The sequence below is a fragment of the Nanorana parkeri genome, unplaced genomic scaffold (genome assembly GCF_000935625.1).
Source record: "Nanorana parkeri isolate BGI_ZX_2015 unplaced genomic scaffold, ASM93562v1 scaffold17, whole genome shotgun sequence".
In the NCBI taxonomy this organism is placed as follows: domain Eukaryota; kingdom Metazoa; phylum Chordata; class Amphibia; order Anura; family Dicroglossidae; genus Nanorana; species Nanorana parkeri.
The window spans coordinates 2,601,394-2,624,518 of record NW_017306285.1 but is presented as its reverse complement, the minus strand read 5'-3'; the positions used below and the strand labels follow the sequence as shown (position 1 = coordinate 2,624,518).

Below are 23,125 nucleotides of genomic sequence, written 5' to 3'. Positions count from 1 at the left end.
TAGACTATGGTTCAGGTTTGAAATTTGTTCCCCAAAAGGCAGTAAGAGGCGTCTTCATTCTTTCTAAAATAAGTTATGTGGCTACTTTAGCTATAAATAGTTTTATGCAGAGATCTCTAATCCCAGAGATGCTTGGCTGCTACACAATGACTCTGTAATACGAATGCCGCGGCAAGAGAGGCACCATGTCTGCACCCAAAGCATCCTGGGATATCTATATACTATATCTGGCTTGGACTGTTAAGGTACTTGATAAAGAGTTCCCAACTCCACCCCGTCAAGTTTTCTCTCCCCCTCCCGCTCTACCAGTTAGCATTATCCCAGCCATCATCCGTAGAGGGCGCCTGGCTCTTGCCCCCTTTCTTCCCCTTCCCCTCGGCCTCCCAGTGGCTGTCCCAGTTCTCCCAGCTGTCGCTGTTGCTGTTCTTGTTGTTGGATGTGGTCCCGGAGCCCCACACCTCCCAGCTATCTGAGCTCTTCCTCTCCGCGGTGTTCTCCGGGAACGTCCAGCTGTCCCCGCTCGGCGACTTGGTCGGCTTCTTGATTTCCTCCGAGCTGCCGAACGTCTCCCAGAATGTTTTTCCCGAGGTGGCGTTTTGGTAGCCGTCGCTGGCGCTTTGCTGGTAGCCTTCTCCAGGTATAGAGCTGCGGGTTTTCAGAAAGAAAAAATAGAGAAGACTGCATGAGATTGGTTAAGAAAGAGAAGAAAATAGAGCTTAACAATATCTCAACCCCAGGAAAATGACCTTCTTCCATGCCAGATACTGTATCTAAGGTAAGGGAGTGAGCATTCATTTCATGTAACTCCTCTGCTACTTACTGTTTTCCTTGCTGGATAAGAAGCTGTACTTGAAGACCTGCAGTGCAAGGATCTCCCTGCTTCTGCTTCATTTATTCTGGGGATATGAGGCTCCTCCTGCTGACCTTAAATACTCCCCCATAAGTCATCAGGGGGGCAGCTCTGACATGAGCAACAAAGCCCTGCTCCTCTACCAAGATGGCCACCTCCACACTCAAACACAAAGCAGTACCCACAGGCCATACTGGCCAGTCCTTTGTCCTCTGCCTGCCTTTTTTGAGTGCAGTTCACACAATACAGATCCTCTTTAAACAGGTCCAACAAAAGCATACAAGGGACTCATCACTCACCTGTCTGGGTTGTCCTCACTCTTCCCTGAGAAAAAGCTGGTGACATCTTTCCAGCTCTTAGTCCCAACGCCCTGCACCTAGAGAAGAGACTGAAGGTTATATTCTGCTCTTTGCCATCATATGCCAAACCAACAGCATACCCAAAACAGGCTGGTAACACAATTCTCCCTACTTAGCGTTGGCTCCACTGCCACCCTTCTCTGCAAACTCATTTTCCTTGAACTACTTCGCTGCTTCGCTCAGCCTCTGGAAGTGAAGAAGCCCTGTGTAAGCCCCAAATCATAACTTGGAGCTTACACAGGGCTGAGGACCCTCTCCCTACCCTATGTGACAGTGCTGGGTGCCTAAGCAGCCAATCACCTTGTGGGGAGGGAGTCACATAGCGAAAGTATTGCTTATTTCTCTTGGCACCTCCTGACTGAACAGAGCAATGGGGTAGCAACAAAGAAAAAGTGACCTGCCTATCCTACCCTGAGCCCTCTCAGCTAACCTGTCATTCGTGCTGAATATAATGAAAAGATTTATAGAAATACCCATACTGAAGATGTTGTCAGAGATGTTGATCCTTCATAATCCAAAAGGACTTCAACCGTTTTGGTCAGAGCTTTAAAGACAAAATGTCAGGTCTCTAAAGATGTAGAACTACCAGTACCATGCTATAGAAGACAGAACACCCACCTCGCCAGTGGCCCATGTCTTTGACCTCCCCTTCATTCCACCTCCAGACATGTTGGATATCTGTTCCCCTCACCACGCACTCTAGTACCAGCATCTGACCTCTATTCCACTGCCAAGTTTTGTAGTTACATAGGGGTCAGAGGAAGGAAACACGACGCACAGTGAAGAGGACAGGTATCTGGAAGGAGTTAAATGCCTAAGAGACTTACAGAGGCTGCAGAGCTAGAACAGAAGGGAGATCGAAGACCTGGCCATCAGTCTTCTGCTGCAAGGTACTGGTCTGACATCTTTAGAGACCTGACATGGTGTCTTTAAAGTGAACATTTCCATAGTCCATATGGAGCAAAAAAAGATTCACTTAGCTCCCACCTTCCCTAGAAGAACACTTTCCCTTTTCCTTCATTCCTCCGCTGTTGTGCACAGCCTATGGGAGTGAAATATCTGGCACAGCCTACGGGAGTGATATATCTGGCACAGCCTACGGGAGTGATATATCAGGCACAGCCTACGGGAGTGAAATATCTGGCACAGCCTACGGGAGTGATATATCTGGCACAGCCTACGGGAGTGATATATCAGGCACAGCCTACGGGAGTGAAATATCTGGCACAGCCTACGGGAGTGAAATATCTGGCACAGCCTACGGGAGTGAAATATCTGGCACAGTCTACGGGAGTGATATATCTGGCACAGCCTACGGAAGTGAAATATCTGGCACAGCCTACGGAAGTGAAATATCTGGCACAGCCTACGGGAGTGAAATATCTGGCACAGCCTATGGGGGTCATATATCCGGCACAGCCTATGGGAGTGAAATATTTGGCACTTCCAGGTATGGGTGACCTACTTCCTTTCTCCCATGTGGCAGCATTGGGTGTCTAATGATTGGCCCAGGACTGTCAAAAGAAGCCTTTGGGTTCCAAAAAGTTGGTTTGGAGCCAACACAAGGCTTTCTTATTGTGGTCCTGGTGGCTGAATAAAGCTGTAGGGGAATAAAGAAGGGAAAATATGCACTTGAAAGATGCTGTGTCCTCGACCTCACTTACTTTATTGGCTTATTGATCCAGATAAGGGACACATTGAATGTGGATGACAATACCAAAGCACAATGGCAGCATAGCTCTACCTTGACAGCTGCCCTTTAAATGTAATGCACACAGCTTTGTAGAGCTCACTGATCTCTGGCAGCAATATGACTCAGGTTAGGAATAGGATGCACATTAAGGTTACCTCTGCATAGGGTATAGACATATAGAGGACTCACCGCCACATCCAAAAAAGAAGGAAGCGTGAAGAAAACAAAAACATATTTGATTAGAGGTTGACATAGTAAATACAAGACGGCACGTGAGCTGTCGCCACATCCATTGCATGCTGTGGGGTGACCATGTCATGAACACTAACACAGAGTAGGTACGTCTCCACTTCCCATGTGATAACCCACACATTGCGGGGTGACTATGCTCTAACCACAGAAGTCCAAGTTTACATGGGTGTTTTGGGGTCACTCTAGGGGGGTGGTCACATTAAAAGCATATCACCACTCCTCACACTGGTCTAATTCCTGAAGCGGTGTGACAGGTTCTCTTGAAAGTCTGTTCACACAAGATCACCAGCAACTGACATATACACAGGATGTGGCGTCCAGCTACACGGTGCCATCACAGCACCCCCTACCTTTACGGCAAGACTGGATACTGAACTGGTGACATCTTCATAGATTCGGCCTTCTTTTACCTAGAACGTGGGTGGAAAAGGGATACAGGGGGTGGGTTTAGAGGAGGGTGGTGGTTATGTGCAGGGAGGACGGACTCCAATCACCAAAAAGCCAATCAGGTGCAGCGATGTTGCCTTGCATAGATTAGAGCAGCGGGCTTGGCGTTAGGAGGTGCAGTATTGGTTAATAGATCACGCCTTGCACAGGAAGCATTAGTCACAATCAGGACACAGAAGGTGGGCTAGAGAATAGGGATCCCCATTAGTGCTAGTGATACAAGCATTACTAGTCCTCATCGGACTGCGCAGGGCCCAACAACCAATAGTAAGCTTTGTTTTCAACCCATCACTTTATAATAAAAGCAGCAGTTGTGACCACTAATTATAACTCATACGTAGTCACTCGCTCTTCCTTACAATGGTAGAGGTACTCATATGCATTTGTGCACCTGACAGCTGAAAAGACCAGTGTGCCGGACAGCATCTCCCGTATCATGTCCGCAGTCTATGACCATCTCCCGTACCATGTCCGCAGTCTATGACCATCTCCCGCACCATGTCTGCAGTCTCTGTCCCATCTCCCGTACCATGTCCGCAGTCTCTGACCATCTCCTGTACCATATCGGCAGTCTCTAACCATCTCCTGCACCATGTCCGCAGTCTCTGCCCATCTCCCGTACCATGTCCGCAGTCTCGCCCATCTCCCGTACCATGTCCGCAGTCTCGCCCATCTCCCGTACCATGTCCGCAGTCTCGCCCATCTCCCGTACCATGTCCGCAGTCTCGCCCATCTCCCGTACCATGTCCGCAGTCTCGCCCATCTCCCGTACCATGTCCGCAGTCTCGCCCATCTCCCGTACCATGTCCGCAGTCTCGCCCATCTCCCGTACCATGTCCGCAGTCTCGCCCATCTCCCGTACCATGTCCGCAGTCTCGCCCATCTCCCGTACCATGTCCGCAGTCTCGCCCATCTCCCGTACCATGTCCGCAGTCTCGCCCATCTCCCGTACCATGTCCGCAGTCTCGCCCATCTCCCGTACCATGTCCGCAGTCTCGCCCATCTCCCGTACCATGTCCGCAGTCTCGCCCATCTCCCGTACCATGTCCGCAGTCTCGCCCATCTCCCGTACCATGTCCGCAGTCTCGCCCATCTCCCGTACCATGTCCGCAGTCTCGCCCATCTCCCGTACCATGTCCGCAGTCTCGCCCATCTCCCGTACCATGTCCGCAGTCTCGCCCATCTCCCGTACCATGTCCGCAGTCTCGCCCATCTCCCGTACCATGTCCGCAGTCTCGCCCATCTCCCGTACCATGTCCGCAGTCTCGCCCATCTCCCGTACCATGTCCGCAGTCTCGCCCATCTCCCGTACCATGTCCGCAGTCTCGCCCATCTCCCGTACCATGTCCGCAGTCTCGCCCATCTCCCGTACCATGTCCGCAGTCTCGCCCATCTCCCGTACCATGTCCGCAGTCTCGCCCATCTCCCGTACCATGTCCGCAGTCTCGCCCATCTCCCGTACCATGTCCGCAGTCTCGCCCATCTCCCGTACCATGTCCGCAGTCTCGCCCATCTCCCGTACCATGTCCGCAGTCTCGCCCATCTCCCGTACCATGTCCGCAGTCTCGCCCATCTCCCGTACCATGTCCGCAGTCTCGCCCATCTCCCGTACCATGTCCGCAGTCTCGCCCATCTCCCGTACCATGTCCGCAGTCTCGCCCATCTCCCGTACCATGTCCGCAGTCTCGCCCATCTCCCGTACCATGTCCGCAGTCTCGCCCATCTCCCGTACCATGTCCGCAGTCTCGCCCATCTCCCGTACCATGTCCGCAGTCTCGCCCATCTCCCGTACCATGTCCGCAGTCTCGCCCATCTCCCGTACCATGTCCGCAGTCTCGCCCATCTCCCGTACCATGTCCGCAGTCTCGCCCATCTCCCGTACCATGTCCGCAGTCTCGCCCATCTCCCGTACCATGTCCGCAGTCTCGCCCATCTCCCGTACCATGTCCGCAGTCTCGCCCATCTCCCGTACCATGTCCGCAGTCTCGCCCATCTCCCGTACCATGTCCGCAGTCTCGCCCATCTCCCGTACCATGTCCGCAGTCTCGCCCATCTCCCGTACCATGTCCGCAGTCTCGCCCATCTCCCGTACCATGTCCGCAGTCTCGCCCATCTCCCGTACCATGTCCGCAGTCTCGCCCATCTCCCGTACCATGTCCGCAGTCTCGCCCATCTCCCGTACCATGTCCGCAGTCTCGCCCATCTCCCGTACCATGTCCGCAGTCTCGCCCATCTCCCGTACCATGTCCGCAGTCTCGCCCATCTCCCGTACCATGTCCGCAGTCTCGCCCATCTCCCGTACCATGTCCGCAGTCTCGCCCATCTCCCGTACCATGTCCGCAGTCTCGCCCATCTCCCGTACCATGTCCGCAGTCTCGCCCATCTCCCGTACCATGTCCGCAGTCTCGCCCATCTCCCGTACCATGTCCGCAGTCTCGCCCATCTCCCGTACCATGTCCGCAGTCTCGCCCATCTCCCGTACCATGTCCGCAGTCTCGCCCATCTCCCGTACCATGTCCGCAGTCTCGCCCATCTCCCGTACCATGTCCGCAGTCTCGCCCATCTCCCGTACCATGTCCGCAGTCTCGCCCATCTCCCGTACCATGTCCGCAGTCTCGCCCATCTCCCGTACCATGTCCGCAGTCTCGCCCATCTCCCGTACCATGTCCGCAGTCTCGCCCATCTCCCGTACCATGTCCGCAGTCTCGCCCATCTCCCGTACCATGTCCGCAGTCTCGCCCATCTCCCGTACCATGTCCGCAGTCTCGCCCATCTCCCGTACCATGTCCGCAGTCTCGCCCATCTCCCGTACCATGTCCGCAGTCTCGCCCATCTCCCGTACCATGTCCGCAGTCTCGCCCATCTCCCGTACCATGTCCGCAGTCTCGCCCATCTCCCGTACCATGTCCGCAGTCTCGCCCATCTCCCGTACCATGTCCGCAGTCTCGCCCATCTCCCGTACCATGTCCGCAGTCTCGCCCATCTCCCGTACCATGTCCGCAGTCTCGCCCATCTCCCGTACCATGTCCGCAGTCTCGCCCATCTCCCGTACCATGTCCGCAGTCTCGCCCATCTCCCGTACCATGTCCGCAGTCTCGCCCATCTCCCGTACCATGTCCGCAGTCTCGCCCATCTCCCGTACCATGTCCGCAGTCTCGCCCATCTCCCGTACCATGTCCGCAGTCTCGCCCATCTCCCGTACCATGTCCGCAGTCTCGCCCATCTCCCGTACCATGTCCGCAGTCTCGCCCATCTCCCGTACCATGTCCGCAGTCTCGCCCATCTCCCGTACCATGTCCGCAGTCTCGCCCATCTCCCGTACCATGTCCGCAGTCTCGCCCATCTCCCGTACCATGTCCGCAGTCTCGCCCATCTCCCGTACCATGTCCGCAGTCTCGCCCATCTCCCGTACCATGTCCGCAGTCTCGCCCATCTCCCGTACCATGTCCGCAGTCTCGCCCATCTCCCGTACCATGTCCGCAGTCTCGCCCATCTCCCGTACCATGTCCGCAGTCTCGCCCATCTCCCGTACCATGTCCGCAGTCTCTGTCCCATCTCCCGTACCATGTCCGCAGTCTCTGACCCATCTCCCGTACCATGTCCGCAGTCTCGCCCATCTCCCGTACCATGTCCGCAGTCTCTGCCCATCTCCCGCACCATGTCCGCAATCTCTGTCCATCTCCTGTACTATGTCTGCAGTCTCTGCCCGTCTACTGTACTATGTCCGCAGTCTCTGCCCATCTCCCCCACCATGTCCGCAGTCTCTGCCCATCTCCTGTAGTATGTCAGGAGTCTCTGACCATCTCCTGCAGTATGTCTGCCTGCTAGCTCCAGCTAAAATTGCTTAGTTTAGTATGGAGTAACAAAGGGGTAGCAGTAGCTACAGGTACCCGTGATGCCATAAATCAGTGTTTTTTTACCTAGTATGGCCGGGCTACATGGGAGGGTACTCTGTGGGACTACATGTCATTGCCTCTTTCGTTACAGGTGCCACACAGAATTACACATCCCATAATGCATTAGGATGCTAGTGACAATTATGGATGTTCATTGAGCGGGTCCGCAGCAGATTAGGTGATGAAAGGGAGTGGGAAGGAGTTGGGCAGAGAGAGGCAGGATGATCCTTAAATGTTCACTTCATACATGTCTACACTTCCCCCTCGACCTTCTACATGTGGACAGAACTAAACCAGGACAAAAAAAAACAGCTCAGCTCCTATAATGCAATGACGGCTTTTTCTGGTGTAGACTGTATGAGCTGTGGCGTACATCAGAGGTTGTCAAAGAAACCGATCAGTGAGGGTGTCGCATCCTCTGCTTTCATATTAGGAGCTCTGTCATTGCAAGGATGAGCGGAAAGTGAGAACTGCTTGTGGTCAGAGATTTCAGCAACTGCTGGGTTTTATTGATTCCATATCCGGCCTTTATTCATGAAAGTGCCATTCTCTAATCATCGTTATAAAATCGCCCAATGTGCAGGAAAAGCTTCTGGCAACTTAAGCTGCAAAGCAGTTCTTAAGATTTTTCATGACAAAAAACATCAAATGACCGATGAGAGCTTAGCAAAGCAACACGGAGAGACAATGACCCACGGTGGACAAAGCAACAATTGGAAAGCCAGTGTTAAAGAGCACCTGTAGCATTACAGAACGCGGTATGCTGTAGAGGAGGAAGGTACAGTTCCAACTAAGTTTTATTATAAGGGTTTGGGGGCAATTTGGATGGGAAGTCCCGCACCCATATTGATATGTCCCATCTTACTTTATCAACTCAACCTCATCTCCCCATGACACTAAGCCCCAGCCACTTGGCAGCTATCAGAAGGTTGGTGTCTTAATGATGTTCTCAGGAGCTGAATGACAGATGAACCCGTCAGCCCAACCTACTAGAGAGCTGCAACTCTAAGGGGCACACAGTATATGACAGTCATTGTCAACCAGTGTTCCATGGAAGCCTAGAGTTCATCCAGAGGTTGCTAGGAATGTCTTGAGCTGTCGCTGATTGACCTCCTATTTGATGCTGCCTACATAGATATGAGGCCAATGCCACTTGGCAGAGATAGCAACAATGGTCTTTCTAGGTGTCAGTTAAGAGTGGCATGCTAACCACCACTGGCCACCAATGTAAGGGTCATTCTTCCCACTGGCCACCAATGTAAGGGACATCCTTCCCAATGACCACCAATGTAAGGGACACATTCCCACTGACCACCAATGTAAGGGAGATTCTTCCCACTGACCACCAATTTAAGGAACATTATTCCCTCTGACCACCAATGTAAGGAACATTCTTCCCACTGACCTCCAATGCTAGGGACATTCTTCCCACTGACCACCAATGTAAGGAACATTCTTCCCACTGACCTCCAATGCTAGGGACATTCTTCCCACTGACCACCAATGTAAGGAACATTCTTCCCACTGACCTCCAATGCTAGGGACATTCTTCCCACTGACCACCAATGTAAGGAACATTCTTCCCACTGACCTCCAATGCTAGGGACATTCTTCCCACTGACCACCAATGTAAGGAACATTCTTCCCACTGACCTCCAATGCTAGGGACATTCTTCCCACTGACCACCAATGTAAGGAACATTCTTCCCACTGACCTCCAATGCTAGGGACATTCTTCCCACTGACCACCAATGTAAGGAACATTCTTCCCACTGACCTCCAATGCTAGGGACATTCTTCCCACTGACCACCAATGTAAGGGGCATTCTTCTCACTGACCACCAATGTAAGGGGACATCCATTCCACTAGCCACCAATGTAAGGGACATTCTTCCCTCTGACCCCCAATGTAAGGGACATTCTTCCCACTGACCCCCAATGTAAGGGACATTCTTCCCTCTGACCACCAATGTAAGGGACATTCTTCCCACTGACCACCAATGTAAGGGACATTCTTTCCATTGACCACCAATGTAAGGGACATTCTTCCCTCTGACCACCAATGTAAGGGACATTCTTTCCATTGACCACCAATGTAAGGGACATTCTTTCCATTGACCACCAATGTAAGGGACATTCTTCCCATCGTATGCCCAGTTTGAATTATTAAGGTGACTGGTTCACTTTAGAGACGTATAATAATTCCTAATAAATGGAAGTCCAGCGTCAACTCCCCATACACTTCCACCTCACAGCATCGGTTATAGCTCAGGTACTCGTGTGGACACACGGATAGGACCTTCACAGACAGAAGACACTGATTAACATATAGACCGCGCTGAGCCCCACAACCAGCAGTGTTGATCTCTACAAATAGTGCGGACTCTGTGAAGTTACCTTATCCTGGGCTGGTTTGACAACATTCTCATTAATGGTCTGGCCTAGCTCAGAGGCCTATCCAGGGATTGGGGGGGGGAAGAAAAAAAAAAAGGAGACAAGTCAGGATGGAGAGTGGATGACAGACGGATACAGGGAGATTGCATATATCGCCGACACCTGTGAGAGAATGTTTGTGAACCCTCAGCGATTTTCTCAAAGGTGATCCTAGTATCATCTAGAAAATTCCTGAGGGTGCTTAGACTTTTTCTCACAAATGGTCAACTGTATGTGCCGTACATGAGTCAGTCATGCAAACCACTGATCCGTACAGACTGCATGCAAGGAAATGGGGAGACAGAAGGCAGGTCGGAAGAGGAATTTAAAAGAAACGAGAAGCAAGATGGAGGTAATTCAGTGGTGCAACGTCAGGCATAACCCTGTAGGCACTCCAACAACTTTCTGCCTTCAGTCTTTAATGTTCTGCTGCAAGATGGCCCATGTTGAGGGTATATTAAACTGACAGCTAGCAGCCGACACTGTGCACAGCTGCTAGCTGTCAGACTGAGCCTTCACTAAACCTTTCGGTCCCTACTAATAATAGGGAACCGATCAAAGTTGTTCCCCTACATGCAGACTCAAGGCTTTTTTTCAGAGGTATCCAGACTTTGGCCCTCCAGTTGTTGTGGAATAACAAGACCCTTAAAAGGACAATTATGAGGCGAGTGATTTTCACTCAGCCTCATAATCTGAGCCGACCTGTGACAATGAAACTGTCACAGGTCGGCTCAGTAGATCGGGAAGTGAGCGAACAAATACCGTCGCTCGCTCACTTCTCGATCTATCCCTGCAGAGAGCCGTGACTGTCACTCACAGCTCCCTGCAGGGATCCCCCTCCCTCCGATCCTCCAGCACTGACTGGCGGAACGGACGGGGGAGGGGGCGGGTACAGCTGGCTCTGCCTCTAGATAGGCAGAGCCAGCTGTCACTCACGCAGCTGGGTGGATCCAGACAGAATTGTCGGGATCCGTTCCGGCTGCGGTGTCTCAGTATACCGCAAGCTATACTGAGCTTTGGGTGACGGGAGGACGCTAGTTTGTGTCCTCCCGTTAGCCTTAGGAGAACTGTGGGGAAAAACCATAACCCCATAGTTCTCCTTTAAGGCATTACAGGAATCTGACAATCACAGGCATGACTTCTGGAAACAGATGCATGATGGGATTTGTATTTTCACCGCAGCTGGAGAGCCAGAGTTTGGCTACCCCTGCTTTGTATGTTCAATAAATCATCAGTCTGCCGGTGGAGATGGCAGTGTGCCTCTGTTTAAATACTGTAATTGTCAGATAAATCTACAGTATTAAAACAGTTCCACCTTAATTACAAAAAGATGAAAAAAACAAAATCAGTGTCTACTTTATTAATGAGTACAAAATAAAAGCTTTGCATAAAAGAATGAGGGGGCGGGCTAGAGACAGTCAGGCTGGGGATGGACGTCCTCCAGCCAGGAAATGAGGCGGGCTCTGACTTGCTGCAGCTTCTAATGCACATTATGAGAAGCTCCCAGTGTGCAGTGAAATCAGAGGAGGCCATTTCAGTCCGGGAGAGGAGCCGGTACAACTGTGCAAGACTGAAGGAAGCTTTAAATATCACCTGCACACAATGCACTGAGACTACATCACTGAATGAAGGGTGAGAACAGGCAAATATGAGTAGAGGAGAACATAAGATGGGTCCATAGAAGCTGGGAAGGAAGACATCACAGCACAGAAGAGAGAAGAGTGACTGGTCATATACAACATTCTCTATGAAATTCCAGTGCATTTAGTTATTAAAAGTGTATCTAAAGCCAAAACCTTCTTCGAGGGGTTAGATCAGGGGTACCCAAACTCCGGCCCTCCAGCTGTGGTGGAACTACGAATCCCATGAGGCTTTGCAAGATTCTCACAGCCGCAGACATGACTCCCGGAGAGAGATGCATCATGGGATTTCTAGTTTCACCAAAGCTGGGAGGACCGGAGTTTGGCTACCCCTGGGTTAGAACCTCTGTTCACTTTGTCTTCCCTGCTAGCCACTGCCAAGTGAAGGGAAACCCAAAAACTCGAGTTACCACTAGAACAGCAACAGAGGAAATTGTTCCAGTGGGGACACCTGTTCTGGTGAGAACTAACTGGGGATCTCCACTCGCTTTGGAGAGAATTCTTCCCACTTCCTGTTGTGACTACAGGGTGAGAAGTAAATGAAAACCCCCGAGTGGGATGTTTTAACCCTTCCTTACTCTATCCAAAATTAAGAAACGGAGGCTTTACATATACTTTATGTCCCTACGTAGTGCAATAATGAAGTGCAAAGTCCGGTAATACAATGACAAATCAGAATCCATCTGCTAAAGCATCAGTCCACCCAAAACAGGTACAACAACTGTCTTAGCAAGTCCAAAGGTTAAAGGAAACGTGTAGTGGGGAGTATGGAGGCTGCCATTGTTGACCTCTCTTTCTGGAAACACTAGTTCCATGGCTATCATGTATTTGTACACCAGAGAATATCACAGGAGGAAGGGGAACACTCTGAGTTAGGTGGAACTGGCAAAACTGAGCACAAGGACCTGCTTGACTCCACCTATGTCCAGTTTGTGGACACCTACCCATCATACCTAAATGAGCTTTGGTGGACATTCCAAAACCATGGCATCCATTCTTCTGGGAAAATATAGTGTGCCTGTGGGACTTTGTGCCCATTCAGAACATTTGTGAGGTCAAGTACTGATGTTGGATGAGAAGACCAGGCTCACAATTAATGTTCCAATTCACCCCAACGGTGTTCAGTAGGGTTGAGGTCAGGGCTCTGTGCAGGCCACTCCAGTTCCTCCACACTAAACTCATTAAGCCTTTTCTTTATGCAGTTGGCTTTGTGCACAGGGGCACAGTCATGCTGGAACAGAAAAGGGCCTTCACCAAGCTCTTGCCACAAGGTTGAAAGGGCACAATTGTCTAAAAATAAGATTTTTGTACTCACTGTAAAAAAGATTTATCTGCGTTCATTGAAGGACTCAGTGGAGATCTCCAGATCTTGACCAAGAACCAACACTTGGCCAAGATCTAAAGATCTCCACTGAGTCCTTCAATGATCAAAAGAGAAATGTCCCAATTTTGAAAGGGTCCATCTACTTCTGGTCATATAACTTAAGTGTGACGGTCAGGCGGCCACCCACTTTTGGCCACTACAGTGGACTGACCCTTTAACTGAAGTGACTCCAATAAAGTGAAATCTCATTGGGTACTGCACTTTGCAAGTCATCTTCGCTCTTTGATTTACTGGACAAGCCAGCAGCAATGAACTGTAGGAGGGGAACAATGAGAAGTAAAGGTTGGGGCTTCCGTACAACACATGAAACCATAACAACAGCCATACACAGACCATGCCTACAAGTACGGCTCCATTACCGAGTCCGCTGGATGCTTGTTCCCTCCCCAAAACTGCACGCCGGCAGAGATGGGGGGAGGGAGGGAGAAGAAGCCGCTTTAGTATGGTTTCAACAACCTCACCAATTCACTTTTTTTACTACACTTATACATTGCACAGCAGATTACTATTACAACAGGAAGAAGGCGTGTTGTCTGCACCATCCAATCAGATAGCTTTTCATCTAGGTTCACACATCCAGAAGAAGCACAGCCTTGAAAATGAACGGGCAGTCAACTCTGCACCAAAACTACTGATTGGTGGAAGATTTAGAGCTGCTTGGCATTGGACACGCGGATTGGTTTTCAACCTTCATCCTGAAAGTGGCAACGCTCCATTGTTTCATTTTCAAAGATGTTTGACTTGATCACTGACCGTCTACTGGGTATAAGTACAGGCAAATACCGCATATTGGTATATTCATTTCACTTTAAGAGTCCATTCACATCATAAGCATTGGGCAATCCCAACGCATAGACAATGCAATTTGCCTGATGTCCTATTGGTTCAGTTCACACCAACGCGCTGCGTTATACAAAGCATAACGTGCGTCTGAAGATGTAGGCCTGCAGGTAACAAGGAATGCTCATTGTGTCTAGCATGAGCTTAGATTGAGATCAGAACGTCAGGTCCCCCAAACATGGACGGAAGCTCCTTCCACCTCTGCCCAATCAGCTGCAGCCGGGGAATTCCCAGCCCAAGGCAAGGGGTAAAATGCTGCAACATCATTGTCCTTATAGGCTAGAAGATATGTTGTCCGCACACCATTCTGCTTTCTAATGTCCTCTTTATTGGTATTCCTTTAGCATGAAATGTGAATGCAACGTTTCGGATCCTCACAGGACCCCTTCGTCAGGCAAAGTGATATTCCGAAGCAGAATGGTGTGCGGACAACATATCTTTTAGATCAGGGGTCTCAAACCTCCGGCCCTCCAGCTGTGGTGGAACTACAAATCCCATGAGGCATTGCAAGATGCTCACAGCCACAGACATGACTCCCGGAGAGAGATGCATCATGGGATTTGGAGTTTCACCACAGCTGGAGGGCCGGAGGTTTGAGACCCCTGTTCTAGATTGTATACTGTGGCGCCATCCACTAGTTGTTCCAGCCCCTGATGGATCCTGGGGTATAACGGTACGTCTTGCGAAGGAGACATTACAAAGACATATACAGCGGTACCTCGGTTCACAAACTTAATTTGTTCCACGATTCTGGTCGCGAACCGAATTGGTTGCGAACCGAAACAAATTTCCCCATAAGGTTCCTTTTACCACCATGCTTGCTCTGCACTTTCTTTGGAGCCATGCTGGATTGAATAATACTTTACAGTACAGTATGTGCTAAAAAGCACACAAAAAAGCTTTACAGTGTGCACAGGTCTGTCTGCGACCGCGATCTCGACTAGAGGAAGCCACGATCAAGTGTCACAGCGGGGAAGATGGCCACGGTCGTGTTCGTCACCCGATGTGGAGTTCGCGAACGGAAGCAACATTTTGCCAAACTTTCTGTTCGCGAACCGAATTGTTCACGGACAGAAGCGTTCGTGAACTGAGGTATTACTGTATTGTCCTTATAGCGCCTCATGTCACTGACCACATGACCGTATACGAGGTCAATGTCGTCAGCATCTCGCCCCTTTGCTTATGTGAATATGTTTAAGTGGCCCCGTGTTCCTTTCAGGTCCGGGGGAGCGAAGGCTCAGCAATATACTTGGTCTGAACCTGAGCTCATCCCTAGACACATTGACAGGTGACATCCACAGGAACAACCTACAAGAGGGATAATGGTGAGCAATTATACTGACATCAATCACACAATTCAATCAATCAAGTCAACGAAATGGTCAAAATTGTAAAATATCAGAAGGTTTGTGAACAGGTCTCATTCTGATTAATACCTACAGGGGTGTCCATACATATACACATACACACAAGTATTTATTTTAATGCAGTGGTAAGGCCACACTGCTGCTGTATAAATTTACCCCGAGGAATAGTTACTGTCCCAGCACCAAAGGAGGGCGACTCTGAGCCGTCACTACGCCAGGCCAATGAGCCAACCCTTCCTTCAGTCCTGTCTGACCTTACCTTCTGGGTGGCTTGTGTTCCCAGCTTGGTTGCCTAATAAGAAATAGAAAAACATACAAGCATTATAAGAAGCAGTTCATCATAAACATAAAATAGGGATGCACCGATATATCGGCCGAAAATGGCACTTTCCTGCCGATACATCGGCGCATCCCGGATTTCTTTCCTCCCAGCTGGGCGCTGCTCTGTGTCCCAGCGGGGAGAAGAGAAAGTGACAGCCGGCCGAGCGCTGCGGTGGAGAGTGCTGTGAGCGGCCGGCGTCTCCTCCCACACCGCTCTGCCGCCTATCGCAGTCCGGCAGAGCGATGTGGGGGCGGAGACAGCGCTGTCACAGGAGGCTGGGCTCTCCTCTCTACACCGCTCGCTCAGCCTCCTGTGACAGCGTGTCAGAGAGAAAAGCAATGTACACACACTCAGTGATCGCTGAGTGTGTGTACATAATTGAGGACATGGTATGTTAACTATATCCTCAATTAGGAATGAATGGGAAGTCACCTACATCACTTCCTGTTCATTCATAATTGTAGTTATAGTAAACAAACAATGTACTCATGTTATCAATGAACAGGAACACTCATTGAGGATTCCTCTTCATTTATATCAGGGGATACAGAAAAAGAGATTGAGGACTTTGTGTTCTCAATCTCTTTTTCTATTTTAAAAAGGGAAATATCAGGGGTCTGTTTAGACCCCTAATATTTCCCCGAAGCCCCTAAAAGTAAAAAATAAAAATATTTAATAAAAAATGAATAAATAAAAATATTTTTTTTAAAAAGAAAAAGTTAATAAAAAATAAAAAACATTTTCGGTATCAGTTTGGGCCTGACATTTTTTTTAATTTCGGTTTCGTTTCAGTTTTAAAATTTCCATTTCGGTGCACCTCTAATATAAAATATTCCATGTGAACACATTATGAGTCTGGCTTTCCTTGCCCCCTGAATTCAACGGGTCTAACAAATGAAGCATTAAAAGGTAAAAAGGAACCAGGAATGACTGAAAACCAAACTGAAAGCCAAATCAAGTGCGCTGCAATGTGCAGCTACCACTGCCGATATGGAGTAATCACCAGTATAACTGGAGTTCCTTTAAGACTATTATTATAGTCCATAAACAATCCATCTAGTTGCGCAAGTTGATGACTTCAGTTTTTTGTTGAACCACTGCTGATATGTCTGTGAAGGTTCTCCTTCATCCAGGTCCTGGTATAGATAGTAGTAAAGACACACTCAGCTGGACCTGCTCAACTAGACTTGCAGCTTCTTCATTTCGAATGTGTGTCAGGAAGATACCCCATGGGTAGCACAGACACCTCTAACCAATAGCCATGAAAAGTGTAGATGCGGCTTGCCCAAGTACAGGATGCGAGGTGTGAAAGTTGTGGAACCACCTTGTTCTAGCTATAGCCCCATCCAGGGGCGCCCCAAGGCCAGGTGTCACCCGGAGCGGGTATCGGGTGACACCCCCCGCAGTGACGTCATCGGGCATACGATCTTGGTGATACATGCCAGCGGCTATCTTGGTGATGGACGCTGGCAAAGAGAGGAGGGGACGTTTGCCAGGTAGGATAAGGTATGCCGCTGGGTCCTCTCCTCTCTCCTGCAATTGTCGGGCTCTCGGTTCATTACCAAGTGCCCAACCTTTCAGAGGGGGTGAGACCAAAATGACTGTCAGTCATTTAGTTGCCACCCCACCCATGGTGTCACCCGGGTGCGGGCCGCACCCCCCTCGTGACACCACTGGCCCCATCCTTGTCAAAAAGTCTGGATAGGTGTTAACCTTTCTATTCATAGGACTGAAGGTGTGAATTGCTGTCAAGTTGTCGGGGCAGAGATGTTAAAATTTACAGTGGAAGACAGATACTTTGGAAGGCCTCACCTATTGGGGAAACCAAACAACCTCTGAACAAACCAATGGCCCAACGTAGGAGGGCAAATTCTACAGGTCAAGGTTTTTCTACCTTCAGGAAAGGGACATCCTTCCAAGGTCAGTAAGGTGCACATTTTAGATAGAGAGGACAACTGGATCACAAAAGGCATGAAAGAGGCCATCCAAGTCAAACTGAAAAGCTTTCATTAAACAGTGCTGGAGGCCTTCAACACCATTTGTCTTCCACATATGTCTTTTTAACATCTCTACCCCCGGCAATTAAGGAACACGCACCTTCAGCCACAACATTTGAGAAATTACCACCTATGCAGACCTCCTGACACCAAGAATGGAACTGTGGAACCACCCTGTTCTAATGACTTACCTTCCATCATGTTCGTGGATAATCAACATCTACACATTCCATGGCGATTGGATTGAGGGGTCTGTGCTACCTTTGTGGATATCAATGCTAGGGTATGTTCCTGACATTCATTGAACTAAAGAGGCGGCTTGGAGAAGCTACGAAACCCCTTCAGCGTTAGAGAATGTGATGAGTCTACCTACTATTAGCCCTACCACTGTTGACCTCTCCTGAAGTTGCCTGTTATGCTGGCCTTCTTTATGCTTTCTGAGCCAGGAACAAGTATGCAGACCGGAAAGGAACATGGAGCTCACTTTTTACCATGTTTATATCACTTACACTTTCCTTGGCAGCAGATGCAATCTTGCTGGCGCCGACCGTGAAGCTGCTCCAGCCCTGTAAGGAGACAAATTAAAAGTCTTTTTGTGCCCCATGACCAAACCATATTATAGAACGCCGATAGGTAAATGTAAGGGGTTATCTTCTCATACCGAGTACAGCGAGGTCATGGCGTTGTTCAAGAAGTCCTCTTCCTTCTTCGGAGGGTTAACTGTATTACCAAAACCGACGTATCTATTTTCCTGGTTCCCGGCGCCACCACCACTAGAAGACAAGGGTTGTCCCATAATCTCAACACCGCAAAAAGATTAAGCCCCTACACTTTAAAAAAAGCCATGATGTATTAAAAAAAATTGCCAAGAAGATCAGAAATTCCCCTTTACGACTGCTTCCCATCATCCTCTGCACAACAGGTTGACCTTACCTCTGATAGGAACTGACATCATCATCCAACCAGTCCTCAAATGCCTTGTCTCCGCCCCCTCCGTTGTTGCCGCTTCCTACTTTTGAGCTGAACATGGAGGAAAAGAACACGGATTGGTCTCAATTTTCCGATTACAACACCACATGACCAGACGATTCCAATGACCAGGAGAGGAAGGACCAGAAGAGTCTTACCGATGAGGCGGGCCACCCATCATCTTCGGCTGTGGAGGAGTCCAGTTTCGGGCTTCAGATGTCTCCTCTGACCACTCCCGGCCTTCAGTCAACGTGGCAATCTAAACATATATATTCTATAATGTTCTCCCAGCGTTTTCATGGTAGTTGAGGTAGCTGTAAACCCTAACTGAATGTCATCTATGTGTATCACAAATACCTCAGCATCTACCAAAACACAGATTTATCGGCTTTGAATGGACTGACCTTTAAACAGAATCTAACAAATGTCTGACTTAAGATTGTATTTCTTCAATTCCAAGTAAGAGCAAAGCCACCAGTCGCCCTCGGGCGGGTAGCCTCACCTTGTCGCGGTAGAGAGCTGCTGCTCGGCTGTTGTACTTCTCCTGCAGGCTCCAGCAGGGGTCAGAGTCATCCTGAGTTTCCAGGAACTGGCGGAATTTGGCGTTACCTCCGGCCTTCATCTTCTCCAGCTCCACATCCTTCCACTTGTCCATGGTGACCGAACGGACAAAGCTGGGAGGAAGCAGAAACATCAACATCAGCGCCATACGAGAGGGACTTAACTATATAAACACATCAACCATAGTAAGGTGGTTGATGGGTTTACAGTGGAAGACAGATACTTTGGAAGGCCTCACCTATTGGGGAAACCAAACAACCTCTGAACAAACCAATGGCCCAACGTAGGAGGGCAAATTCTACAGGTCAAGGTTTTTCTACCTTCAGGAAAGGGACATCCTTCCAAGGTCAGTAAGGTGCACATTTTAGATAGAGAGGACAACTGGATCACAAAAGGCATGAAAGAGGCCATCCAAGTCAAACTGAAAAGCTTTCATTAAACAGTGCTGGAGGCCTTCAACACCATTTGTCTTCCACATATGTTTTTTTAACATCTCTACCCCCGGCAATTAAGGAACACGCACCTTCAGCCACAACATTTGACTTAACTATATAAACACATCAACCACAGTAAGGTGGAGCAGGTGACCTTGGGCCCATATCTTCTCATGATGCAATGTGGTCCATCACCAGGCCTGAGAACCTTCATGAGAGGGGAAAGGTCCACAGTCTCCAATAATGACTGGTATGGATCTTACACAGGACTCCAACAGGATGGCAGGAGACTCAGGGTAGATAAGCGTTGATAGCAAAGGTATGGGCTATCAAAAGAATCAGATACTTTGCTCCGAGTAGGTTCTCTTTATCGTTAACAAAGCATGCTCCACAAGACTGCATTAAGAATATCTGAGGCATCATACATCCCCATGAAATGACTTGTTATTCGAAGCCTTGGAACCGTCCCTAGAGCCGTTACCCAGATCTCCTTCTCTGCTTGGCACCATGAGATGTTCTAAAGCTAGAACAGTCACTGTCCTTGATAAACTGTTGGCCTGTAAGAGCTCACAGACCGGCAACTCGCAGTTTATGTTCCTTTGGCTGGTCAACAATATGAAAAGCTCTTAACATGTTCGAAACAGCCATTCCTGAAGCCTTTATCTCATCATATGAAGGCCACCACTGCCCGGTTGACTTGGTTTCGGTACTTTCACAGCCACTTACCTCCACCATGCTTATGGTCAATGAAAAACGTTATATAACAGATGGGAGACTCTCACCTGAGATGGACTCCGAGGCCCCGATGTTTTCCAGAACATTCTAGACATATCCAGATACCATACGTCACGCTGACCCATTGAGGGTTAAACGCCCCACACTCAAAACAGATCTGGAAAAGACAGATTGAGATGTGTTCATTGCTACTGAGATGATCCCAGAAACGGCCAGATTCTATTGTGTCCTCCAGGGACACAGAAGCTCCGTGGCCCTAACCATGGCACCACCTTTGTAACTTTCTGTGCCTCGCTATTGGTCAGAGGGGCCACCAATCTAAGTGATCAGCCAACAGTGAAGAGCAGGAGGTAGGAGAAGAGCCAGGCTCTTCACAAGGACAGCTGATGGAACTTAGCATACCAGACCACCCCCAAGAGTCCCCAAAAAGTAAGATGGAGTGACATCTGGGAGGTGTCTACTATTGGTTATCTTTGTTATAACTGGAAGGTGACACCACTATTCAGATCCTTCCTTTCAGCAACTGCCTATCACACTCCAGCCTGTTCATTGGGCTATACAGGAACATCAGTACAATGCTAAGTGAAGGCTCTGAAGGAGACACCTATTCTGGTCTAAGAAGTTCTAACCCTTCCACACACTATCCCAAAAAAACCAAAACTGGCTTCAGACATAAAAACCACCCAGACAGGGACATGGCTCGCAGAAACCGACTTACATTATTCTCATCCTGTACCCGAACCTCCTTTAAGACTTTTCTTGTCCGAGGACTGGCCATTGCTCTGCAAGACATAAAACAAAGGGTTATATACTCCTCATAGCTCCATCCCTATGAAGACCGGCTGCTAGGATGCGGGGGAGGATTTCTATAGTGAGATTGTGAATAGGGATGCACAGATACTTTTCGAGTGCCAGTGCAGATACTTGGCATTTTCATGAGAACTACCAGGGTTACAGCGGTTGCAGCTGGGGCCTGGCTCTGGCGCTCCACCATTGTCCTGAAATCATTAGTCTGTATTGATTTAGAAAACCTGTCACATGACAATAAACAAAAATGTATCAGTACTCGTACTTGTAAGTACTCGGCAAGTACCAGTACTCGTACTCGCAAAACTGGTATCTGTACATCCCTTTATTTATATTTCTAAAAACAAAATCATACATTAAAACAGAGATGCACAAATCCCAGGAGCTCCGTGTGCTCCTTACAAATGACAGCGGCCTCCTAATTTTTTAATTTTTCTTTAGTCTAGTCTTGGAGCTCAAAAGTATTGGTACATGTACTCGTACTTGCACCGAGTACTGTACTTGGTATCTGTGCAACCCTAATTGTGAAGCCACGGCTCTCCAAGGTTGGCTTTTGTCACTCATTTCCTACCCAACTTGGGATCTCAAAGTTCTCCCTGGTTGGCCCATGTCACTTTTTGCCTACTCCGTTTGAGAAACTACAGTGCTCCATGGTTGGCCCATGTCCCTCAATTCCAGAAACAAAACAGGAAGTGAGAGGAAAACTCTGCAAAGCGGGGGAAATCCACCTTTAGACTACTGTCACCGCCACAGGACAGATTATAAAAAATATTGGATTTCCCATTACTTTTTGTACTAGTAATACCGGGTCTTCAACCCCTACGCCTTCCAACCCCGAGTCTTCAGTCCCCGGACACTGGGTCTTCAACCCCTACACCTTCCAACCCCGGGTCTTCAACCCCTTCCAACCCCAAATCTCCAGTCCCCGGACACTGGGTCTTAACCCCTACGCCTTCCAACCCCGGGTCTTCAACCCCTTCCAACCCCAAATCTCCAGTCCCCGGACACTGGGTCTTAACCCCTACGCCTTCCAACCCCGGGTCTTCAACCCCTACGCCTTCCAACCCCAGGTCTTCAACCCCTTCCAACCCCGAGTCTCCCGTCCCCGGACACTGGGTCTTCAACCCCTACGCCTTCCAACCCCGGGTCTTCAACCCCTTCCAACCCTGAGTCTTTAGTCCCTGGACACTGGGCCTTCAACCCCTACGCATTTCAACTACGGGTCTGCAACCCCTTCCAACCCCAGAACACTGGATCTTCAATCCCTTCCAATCTTGGGACACTGGGTCTTCAACCCCTATGCCTTTCAACCCCAGGACACCGGATCTTCAACCCGTTTCAACCCCGGGACACCAGATCTCCAACCCCGGGTCTTCAACCCCTTCCAACCCCCGGGACACCGGGTCTTCAACCCCTACTCCTTCCAACCCCCGGACACCGGATCTTCATCCCCTTCTAACCCCGGACGCTGGGTCTTCAACCCCAGGACATTGGGTCTTCAACCCCTAGAGACTGGATCTTCAACCCCTTCCGACACCCGCATCTTCAACCCCTTCCGACACCCGCATCTTCAACCCCTTCTAACCCCCGGACGCCGGATCTTCAACCCCTTCCGACCCCCGGATCTTCAACCCCTTCCGACCCCACATCTTCAACCCCTTCCGACCCAGGGACACCGGATCTTCAACCCCTTCCGACCCAGGGACACCGGATCTTCAGTCCCAGGACACTGGGTCTTTAACCCCTACGCCTTTTAACACTGGGTCCTCAAACCCTTCCAACCCCAGATCTTCAACCTCTTCTAACCTCGGGACGCCGGGTCTTTAACCCCTAGAGACTGGATCTTCAACCCCTTCCGACACCCGCATCTTCAACCCCTTCCGACACCCGCATCTTCAACCCCTTCTAACCCCCGGACGCCGGATCTTCAACCCCTTCCGACCCCCGGATCTTCAACCCCTTCCGACCCCACATCTTCAACCCCTTCCGACCCAGGGACACCGGATCTTCAACCCCTTCCGACCCAGGGACACCGGATCTTCAACCCCTTCCGACCCAGGGACACCGGATCTTCAACCCCTTCCGACCCAGGGACACCGGATCTTCAACCCCTTCCGACCCAGGGACACCGGATCTTCA

General features: G+C 49.6%; 1 protein-coding gene across 1 annotated transcript in view; it reads right to left on the bottom strand.

Moving 5' to 3' along the window:
- Positions 1–4: 4 nt before the first annotated feature.
- Positions 5–23,125, bottom strand: part of ARFGAP1 (ADP ribosylation factor GTPase activating protein 1) — a 23,801-nt gene continuing 680 nt past the window's right edge. Inside the window, exons 2-12 of the mRNA XM_018560225.1 lie at positions 20,898–20,961; positions 20,227–20,336; positions 18,952–19,123; positions 18,608–18,708; positions 18,414–18,500; positions 18,142–18,253; positions 17,990–18,046; positions 15,421–15,453; positions 9,895–9,951; positions 1,150–1,220; positions 5–645 (exon numbers count right to left, since the gene is read on the bottom strand). Of these exons, the coding sequence (XP_018415727.1) occupies positions 303–645; positions 1,150–1,220; positions 9,895–9,951; positions 15,421–15,453; positions 17,990–18,046; positions 18,142–18,253; positions 18,414–18,500; positions 18,608–18,708; positions 18,952–19,123; positions 20,227–20,336; positions 20,898–20,957 (1,203 nt within the window). The 5' untranslated portion in view covers positions 20,958–20,961 and the 3' untranslated portion in view covers positions 5–302. The remainder of the gene's footprint in view (positions 646–1,149; positions 1,221–9,894; positions 9,952–15,420; positions 15,454–17,989; positions 18,047–18,141; positions 18,254–18,413; positions 18,501–18,607; positions 18,709–18,951; positions 19,124–20,226; positions 20,337–20,897; positions 20,962–23,125) is intronic.